This window comes from Eubalaena glacialis, chromosome 3, assembly GCF_028564815.1.
Source record: "Eubalaena glacialis isolate mEubGla1 chromosome 3, mEubGla1.1.hap2.+ XY, whole genome shotgun sequence".
Taxonomy (NCBI): Eukaryota; Metazoa; Chordata; class Mammalia; order Artiodactyla; family Balaenidae; genus Eubalaena; species Eubalaena glacialis.
The window spans coordinates 111,174,419-111,184,464 of NC_083718.1; the positions used below are offsets into that span (position 1 = coordinate 111,174,419).

Below are 10,046 nucleotides of genomic sequence, written 5' to 3' on the forward strand. Positions count from 1 at the left end.
TAGACTTCCTCTCTAACAGTTGTGCCTCAATATCCTCTGCCATTGCATCAGTTCATCTAGTTATGGTGCTAGCCGAAAGAGGAACACATACCACCTTTTGAACTGCAGCCTCTCCTAAAAGTTCACGACAAACATCCTTAGGAGCAGGCAGGATCAACTCTTCACCAACAGTAAAGGACTTCTTAGCTTTAGCAATGCAGTTAGCCACTAAGAATGATACTCTCATTCCTGTAATGGCTGCTTCCTGGAAGGCGCTGTCACGTGGAACCTCTTAGCCTCAGCATCCTGAACTGATAGAATTAAACAAAAACCGCTTTCTTTGGAACCTTCAGCCTTTAAGAACCAGTCACCTCAAGATCTCAACATCATGATCTCAGTTTCAACACAATTGTTCCTAGTCCTCTTTTCATTGCTTCTGGTGCTGCCTGTTGTTGAAGCAGTAGAAGCCGGAGATGCAATCGCTCTCTTGTTAGGTGTGGTTCTCAGCATTACAGGCATTTGTGCTTGTTTGGGGGTATATGCACGAAAGAGAAATGGACAGATGTGACTTTGAAGGGCCTCCTGAATCAAACCTTGCCCTGAAAACCTTTGTGCTATTGAGGTTCAGAACTGAGTTTTGGTGTCTGAAAGTTCTCAAGAAACAGTAAATAGGGTAGCTTCATAGTCTCGGTTATTTCCCTATAAATAGGAACAAACTGATATATTATGTTAAATGGAAAACAAAACTTTTTTTTCACAACAAATAATGCACTGAAAAATGCCGTCTGTAATTTGCATTTGCTAGTTAGAAAGAAGGTCAAAGAAGTGAGATGGCTGAACTTTGCAGAAGTAATATTTCATAGTTTCAGAACTCTCAATAGGAAGAAGAAAACTCTTGCCCAGAATCCTAGGAAATTGCCACTGTTTAGTTATAATCACTGCCTCCTGCATCATTGAGGAGTCTTTTCTCCATATTTTTAATGCATTTTTGTTTTGTTATCTCCCAAGTTAATATTGTACCTAGATATTAAATACAGTTGGCCAAAAATTAAAACTTACCTCTTTGTGGGGGAAAAAGTTTAGAAAATGTATTCGATGTATCTAACGTTGAAATGGAGAAAAGATGTAAAGTAAAAAAATACTTTATATTGACATTGAAATGGAGAAGAGATTTAATGTTTAACAAAAACAAAAAAATCTTTATATTAACTGCTAACATCTCCATGGTGAGAAGTACTATATTAAATATAAACCCATTATGTAAAAAAAAAAAAAAAAAAAGAATGATACTCTCAGTGCAGACACATTTGATGATGTGGTGGCCTTCAATAATTGCTTATCTTCTTCGTGTTCACGTTTTTTTCTTTTGAAAAACTCCAAAGGCTTGTCTTTTAATGCAGGGTGCTTGGTCTCCATGTGGCAAAGCAGTTTTGAAGATTTCATGGCTTCGTTGGATAGCCAGTCATCACATATTATACAAAGCAGGCTTGGAGAGTGTGAATCACCTGTTGCAATGAACCCGTAATTTAAGTAGGACTCTTGGTATTTTCTTTTAAATGCAGCTTTCTTTCTGTTGGCAGTCTTAGAGTCTTCTGCTCTCATCATTGGGTCTTTCCCCCTTTTCAAAGAAGCTCTCCAGCAACATTTGTTTTTTACTCATTTTGGCTAGGGTTAGCCTGTTGCCTTACCAAAACTGTGACTGAGACAAGTGTGCAGTGCAGGAAAGAGGCGCAGACGGAAGTGGTATATAAAATAATGGGCGGGCCATGTGTGGACTAAAACAAGTGTCGGATTCTGACTTAAAGCCTGCCACCAGGTGCAGCTGTACAATTGAAGTACGTCAACTCACTTGCCACTATAAAGCCTGCCACCAGATGCACTTAATTGTCACTTGCCACTCACTGATAGGGTTTTGATATGAGTCTGCAAGCAATTGATTTATTATGGTCTCTGTGCAATCAAACCTCTCTGCTAATGATAATCTGTATTTGCAGCCGCTCCCCGGTGTTAGCATCACCACCTCAGCTCCCCCTCAGATCATCAGGCATTAGATCCTCATAGGGAGCACGCAACCTAGATCCCTCACGTGCCCGTGCTTCCTCCAGTAGTGGTCCGAAGCCCAGGGGTTGGGGACCCCTGATCTAGATACAACACAAATGTAATAGAACTTCCTGGGCCCAGGGACTGTCTTGGAGGTCAGTGACTGCCTTGTCACCTGCCAAAATACCCTAAGTATGATTCCAAAGGCTTTGAATGACAATGTTGATTTCTGCTGAAGATGAGGGGGAGGAGGGTTGCATCACACATCACCAGCAAAACATCCTTACAGTTTCCTTTAAATACTTCTTTTTCCTGCCAAATTCCCTCTTCCTCTACCAGCCTCCCAAAGTCTCTTTTTCTGTTTCCTTTTCCCTTTAAAACACACACACACACACACCTTTTTGCCCCTTTCTTTCTCGAGCCATACTCTTCAAGATTTCTCCCTATTCCAAGTGCCTACTACTTGCCAGGACTATTCCTGGTGCTGGAGGATATGGCAGCAGACTTTATTGATACATTCTATCCCTTTAGTAGATGGAGTAATCTAACCTGGTCTCAGCTTCTTAAATTTGCATCCAGCCAAAGGCAGCTGGTGGGGGACTAGGGAATATTTAATTACTGATAATTTATTTTAATGTTAACATATAAAATGAGAAGTAAGCACTTGCTCTCAAAGGACTCCAAGCTCAGTTTTTATTTAAAAGAATTCTATGATTCAATGAAATTAAATTCATAATAGTGTCTGATAATTTTAACAAGCATGTTTTAGGTACTCACGGTGCCCCTAGCACTTAGCACTTACATTGAACCCTCACAACCATGAACAATAGGTACTGTTATTATTCCCCTTTCCTTGATGAAGAAACTGAGGGACATTCGTTGACTTACCTGAAGTCAATGGACAGCAGCTTGAGGATTCAGACCCAGACGTGCCTTATCTGAGATGCTGTGCTTTTAGCCTCTGTGCTTACTGCACCATCTTGCCCCTTCTCATCTTCTCTTACCCAAAGTGTGGCATCGTTGAGAATATTGATGGGCATTAGAACCTATATGCCTGTTCCATTTTTGCCATGTTTTCTGTTCTAGTCCATTCGAGCGGCTATGAAAAAATATCATAGACTGGGTGGCTTATAAACAACATACACTTATTTCTCACATTCCAGGAGGCTAGGAAGTCCAAAATCAAGGTGCCTGAAGATTTGGTGTCTGGTGTGAGCTATTTCCTGGTTCATAGGCGTCCGTGTTCTGGACATAACCTCACGTAGTGGAAGGGACAAGAGAGCTCTCTGGGGTCTCTTTTATTAGGGCACTCATCCCATTCACAGGGCTCCAGCCTCATGACCTAGTCACCTCTCAAAGGCCTTTTTTGGATGGAAAAAGCTTATTCAGGATACTGGTTATGGAAGTAATTTGTCTGCTTCTCAACATGCTTCCAAGTCATGGGCTTAATAAAGCTACTCCAGGCCCCTACAGTGGAGTCTCTTTTGTCTTTCTCTTTGGTTTTCTCTTTATGTACCCATGTTTCAAATTATTACTACAACTTCCCATATGTTACAATTTTTTTTGAACACAGTCTTCTTAGAAGACTGCCTCTCTGGAGATCAATGAGAACCCCTGGAGGAATTCATAAAGAACCAAGATAGGTTTTTATTTCTGTCCTAAAAACAATGGGGTAAGTGGCAACACGTCTTTGGTGGGCTGCCAACACATTCTTCTTATCAACATAGGCTAGAGTGATCTGGTTTGAGCAACAGGAGTCACTGAATTCTTACAAGCATCAGGGATTTTTGTGGAGGTTCTAACTTGATGTTAATCAAGACAATTCCTATTTAGTGTCAGGGTTTTTATGGATTTGTTGCTGCTTCTATTGTCTAACAGTATCTTAGAGGTGAATGTCCACACAAAGTATCAAAATGTCACCATGTGGGCTTCCCTGGTGGCGCAGTGGTTGAGAATCTGCCTGCCAATGCAGGGGACGCGGGTTCGAGCCCTGGTCTGGGAGGATCCCGCGTGCCGCGGAGCGACTCGGCCCGTGAGCCACGATTGCTGAGCCTGCGCGTCTGGAGCCTGTGCTCGGCAACGGGAGGCCGCGATAGTGAGAGGCCCGCACACCGCGATGAAGAGTGGCCCCCGCACCGCGATGAAGAGTGGCCCCCGCTTGCCACAACCGGAGAAAGCCCTCGCACAGAAACGAAGACCCAACACAGCCATACATACATACATACATACATAAAAAGAATGTAAGCAGACAAGAATAGCATTAAAAAAATAAAATAATAAAATAAAATAAATAAAATAAATAAAAAAATAAAAAGTGTCACCATGTGAGTCCTGGCTTACAGAGGATACTGAATGTGTAGATTTAAGGCAACATGTGTTAAAAGGTGTATTCAAGTTTTGAGAAAGAAACAAGTTAGTACAATGGAAGAATTTCCTTACTTTTCCCTCTACTGTTCCAGAGAGGGGGTACAATGGTCTAAAACCCAGATTTGTCTAACCAAACCTGTAAACATTATTTTTTTCATAAGTTTACTGGATAATAAATGGGAATTGATCTACACCATACACAAATTATGCATTAAATATTTTGGAAAACTAAGGATTTAGCTTACCACTATTACCTATGTAATATATCTGATAATCATACATCCAATTTTTTTTAATATTTATTTTATTCATTTTATTTATTTATTAGGTTGTGGCAGGTGGGCTGCTTAGTTGTGGTATGTGAACTCTTAGTTGCGGCATGCTTGTGGGATCTAGTTCCCTGACCAGGGATCAAACCTGAGACCACTGCATTGGGAGAGTGGAGTACTAACCACTGTGCCACCAGGGAAGTCCCATACATACAATATTTTTCAATAATTTTTTCTTCAATGACTAAGCCAGGGATCTTTAAACTGGGGTCCATGGAAATGTTTGCAAATTTTGAGATTTATCTATGCATCCTCTGGAAAGAGAGGCCATAGCTTTCTTTAGATTTTCTGTAATGCTTCCGTTACCCCCCAGAAAAAGGCAAGAAAACTTATACTTAAGATTTTGAGGCTTTTTAAGAACTTATTTATTTATTTTAAAATCTTTTCTTCAATTTGAGGCTTGAAATTTAATGGAAAAACAAACAACCTATCTCCTTTCCCTCTGTGCCTATTCAATCATCCCACTCCTCTGAAAATGAATAGTGTGTGTGTGTGTAAAGCCTTCTCTGAAGGCAGCAGGATGCAAGAAAGAAGACAGAAAAAAAGAAGAGTAATGGAAATTTTTTTAAAGAAAATAATTTTTTTCCAGAAATCTGCCTTGAATTTTAAAATTTCTCTCCAGAGTCTTTTGGCTATTGTTATCGTTATTTAGTAGTCACTGTGAATCCTTTTGTGGATGACTGTAAGTTACTAGATTTCTATTTTAGCTAAAGGAGCCGACACAGCAAATTTATGTTCTGTTATAAATTAAGTGATGTGATGACATATGCTTAGTGGTTAGGCCGACATGCAAAATAAATCAGATATAATCATTTGAATATAAGTTTGAGATATAAAATAAACCATTTTGGGGTTAAAACAAAAGACCGTAGGAGTAACAGTTTGCCAAAGCACAAATATGCTAATTCTGCTTGCAGTCAGCAAAAGAAAAATTATTTCAATTGGATATTTTATTTGTCTTCTTCTGTGAGTACCATACAGAGAAATTAATAGCTCAGATGTGGAAACATGGAATTTAGAGATGGAAGGTTTATAAGTGGACACCTTCACTTTTCTTTTTTTTTAAACAGGTGAGGACATAGGACCAAAGACACTCCAAAACACAGAGCCAGCCAGTCACAAAGTTAGTCCTGTGTTCTAACTCCTAGGCCTACTTTCCACTGCATCTCAGCCAAAGAACTAAAGTGAGAACAATTGACTTAGCATACAATGCCATTAAAGAATATGCAGTAAAAACACAATTACATATCTGGAACTCAGATAGGAACTACGGTAGTGAAAGCTAAAAAGATACTCCTGCCTATCACTGAATAACTGATAACAAGAACACAGCAAAGGGCTAAGCGTGAACTTTGTCATTCCGGTTCTCAGGCCAGAAACCAATTTCTAAAACTGACTTCATTAAAATCAGTTTCTTCATTTAAAGTTATACTGTGGAGGAGATAAAATTAGGGAAGTGAAGGACAGTCACTTTTTAGAGTATAGATTTCTGTGTATTTGAATTTTCTCCCTGATCAGGTAATTATCTGTTACTTGCATAATTTAAGTACAAAAAAAAAAAAGAAAAAAGAATTCTCTACCCTGAGGTTTTGCTTCCCAGTGGTTTTCTACGGCTCACACTGGGATATCCCAGAGGGAAGGCATCATTCGTTTTGTCTAGTGAGTCTCACCTCCCTCACAGGGTGTAAGGGTGAGACTGGCTAGTGGTTGCTGTGTGCACGATGTATCAGGCACTCGGCTGGCACCCTGCACACCTCAGCGCATTTACTCTTCGCGGCAACCTTGTAAGAGAGCTGCTACTATCCCTCTTTTCTATGCGAGGAAACTGAACTCAAAGAGGTTGGGAAACTTGCCTGAAGTCCTACAGCTCATAGGCAGCAGAACTGAGATTCAAACCTACATAGGTGTGATTCCAAAACTCACTCGAAACACTCTTGGGTGGGATTACACTTTATTCGCCTTTGTTTTCCCGACAGGTGCTAGCACATTGCTCGACAGATAGTAGGGACTCGATAAATGCTGTCAAAAAGAATGAACAGGGAATACCCTGGTGGTCCAGTGGTTAGGACTCCACACTTCCATTGCAGGGGGCACGGGTTTGATCCCTGGTCGGGGAAATAAGATCCCACAAGCTGCGTGGTGTAGCCAAAAAAACAAAACAAACAAAAAAACCCGAAAAGAATGAACAAATGATAGATTTAAGCATAAGAACTTTAAAAAATGTTATTGTCTACATTTCAGTTATATTTTGTTCACGTTTTGGGGGGTAAAAACCACCTAAAACTTAGCAATGCAGTAATCGATCAAGTTTCTTTGTCATCTGACAGGCACTCTAGCAGAGTGGGGTTGGCTTTTTTTTCCCCCTTTGGTCCCGCTAATCAATCAATCAATCAATCAATTAATTAATTTTTGGCTTGATGGGTTTTTTTTTATTGAAGTATAGTTGATTTACAATGTTGTGTTAGTTTCACGTGTACAGCAAAGCGATTCAGTTATACATACATGCGTATATATGTATATATATTCTTTTTCAGATTCCTTTCCATTCTAGGTTATTACGAGATATTGAATCTAGTTCCCTGTAGCAGAGTGGTTTAATGCTGAGGCCTGGGGCCAGGCTGCCTGCATTTACCTCATGTCTCTGCCTTTTCCCCTCACCCTGGTCAAGTTACAGAGCTTCTTTGTGCCTCATTTGTTTCATTTGTAAGGTGGGGATTATGGTTGTGATTTCTTTAGAGGGTTGTTTTGAAGATGAAGTGAGGTAATAGATGTAAAGCACATTGCAGCACAGTAAACACTCAATGAAAAGTTTTACTAACTCAAATTCATTTCTTCGTGGCCCTTGTAAAACCCGTGCTACCCTTTTGTAGTCAGGCATTTTCACAAAGTGCTCTGTACCACAGACCCAGGGTTATCTCTGGATTCTTCTCCCGGAGGTTCCTGAGTGTGGGCTGTGTTTACATCCCATTATTAGTATCCCATTATTAGTATCTCCTGCTGCCTGGGCTGCAGTCAAAGTTTTTCAAGCGGCCTTGGATACCCCCGGGGTTTGCTGCACCTCAGTGCACCTCGGAGCATGATACAGGAACTGAAATGGCAGAAACCGAAAGCAAAATTTTAAAATTCAGCCAAGAAACGGTTGGCTGTTTTTCCCTTTGCTGTGTATTTTTTAAAAAGTGGGGTGGGGGAGTTAAATGGAAAACCTATAAAACCTGTAAAGTCTTGCATGTTGTATTTCAAGGTTATTTTGGTTTAATTTTCTAAATATCGGGACAGAGTTTTCGCTCCTTTCATTCAGCAGACATCTGTGGAGTGCTTACTGTGGTGTGCCCTGATTCCCCATATACATCTGGTGGCCATCCACCCTGGATTTTCTAGAACAATCCCAATTTTAAATGTCTTAGGCGTCTTTTCATGGAAATAGATTAACAAGGCAGGGGGAAAAAAGCCTTTGTCAGACCCTCTGGCCAGAGTTTTGTTTCGTATTTACTTTCAGCTGGGTTTTTGCTTGCCCCAAGCTTAGGAGCTGTCTAGAAACAAAGCCTGCAGGGCTGCTTGTGTCAGGGGATGAGGTACCAGCCTGTATCCTCTGTTTCCCCTTTGGAGGAAGAGACTTAAATATGAAAGGTTTTCATCTGTAATTCTGGTTGTTCCCTTGGGGCTGGCAATACTGGAAACTAACTTTGTATATTTCACATTCTTGTAATGTTTGCTTTTTTCCCTTTTACAGTGAGATGTATCACTGTGATAAGTAGAAAAGAAAGTTTTTTAAACTATTGACTTATTGCCACAAGGAAAATGGATGTTCTCTTTCTAAGCAGCCCAGTAGTAAAGAGCTGTGCACTCCAGGAAGCCGAAAGCTATATACTCTGTGGGGACAGGGACCCTCTGCTGTTCCCGCCTTTGTATTCCCACAGAGCAAAACTCGATAAATATCTGCAAAGGAATAACAAAGCCCTCTTTAGTGTACCTTGAAACATCTTTACTTTCCCAAATAGGATGACCAAACATTGCAGCTCACCTTAAACATGCCAAAAATTATGTATTATACACGTGTGTATATAAAGTCTGGATTGACACACAGACTGTTGTTTACTTGATGAAAGGATTCCCCAGATCCTATAGATAGCAAATCTCAGTAGGTTTAAAGTGTAATTTGATTTACTTCATTTTTCCTATGAGATAGATTAAAAGAACTTTGGTAAAACGGAAGCCCCGACATTTGAATCCTGCTTCTACCTCTGACCTGTTGTATGTCCTTGGGCAAGTTTTTGTTGACTTTACCTCTCCGTGCCTCAGTTATCTCTTCCATAAAAATGAGAATGCTTGGAAATGTTAAAGGTACCCATTAAAGCACCTGGTGTCCTGCCAGGAGCATAGATATAAACGGTAGCTGCTATTATTGTTGTTGTTTTATTAAAGCTTTTCAGAACATCCAGTGCATGCACTGAAGTATAATTACAGGGATAACCAGGAGTCCTGAAACAGATCGTGGAGGCTCATGCTTAACTGATTTGAAAAAGTAAAGCCTTTCATGCTGAATCCCAGGTGAGTAATATAAATGCTCAGACTCACAGCATTTCATGCTGGGCGTTGTAAGAGTACAGAAGCTTCCTTCACTTCCTTGTTTATGTGTGGGGGGAGGGGGGAATCCCACCCTCCTCCAGGCCCTCCCAGCTGCCCTGCCCTTTTGAGGCTCAGCAGGGGTGAGGGCGGGGCTGGGCAGGGGGGCAGCGCGTAAATTCGGGAGCAAGGACTGGTAAACTGAGATGTTGGAATTGCAGCCTAGCCAGGGGAATTATTAAAGGTTCAATTCAACAAAAATACCTAAACTTCAGTATAAACTTTCCAGTCTGATAAATAAACCAAGAGCTGCACCATATGAAGAGGTAGAAAGTCTCCTCCCAATGGCCCCCTCCTCCCTGAGGCATGAGAGACGCTGGACGGGCTGACAGGCCTGCACACTGAAGGCCTGGGTATCCCTGCCACAGTGCCAAACAAGGAGGATCTGCTCCAGGTTCATGGTTACAAGACCCACTGAGCTTCAAGAAGTAATGACAGGAAAATAAAAGGAAGAAGAGGGGAGGGAGGCAACAGACGGGTGGCTTCTTGCTCCAGCATCTGGTCTCCAGCAGTCAGGTTGTACGGGCACCAACCAAGCTGAGTCTGTGGGGTGGCCTTCCCTGTGGTCTGGGAGTGCAGTAGCTCTGGTTCTTTGCTAACACCCTTTGCAAGTCAGCAAGTGAACAGACTTTCTCCTCATGCCACACCTGCCATGATGTCCTTCTAGAATCGAGGAGGGGCCACTGGGAAGTGGATAAGGGGCCACGG

At 41.3% G+C, this 10,046-nt stretch overlaps 1 protein-coding gene across 1 annotated transcript; it reads left to right on the forward strand.

Moving 5' to 3' along the window:
- Positions 1-234: 234 nt before the first annotated feature.
- On the forward strand, positions 235-661 carry LOC133088388 (small integral membrane protein 30). Its single transcript, XM_061186297.1, has one exon. It carries the CDS (start codon positions 368-370, stop codon positions 545-547), a length of 180 nt encoding a protein of 59 aa, XP_061042280.1. The 5' UTR covers positions 235-367; the 3' UTR covers positions 548-661.
- Positions 662-10,046: the final 9,385 nt, after the last annotated feature.

Coding starts and splice junctions, on each gene's coding strand:
- LOC133088388 (XM_061186297.1), top strand. CDS start 368: ATGATCTCAGTTTCAACACAATTGTTCCTAGTCCTCTTTTCATTGCTT.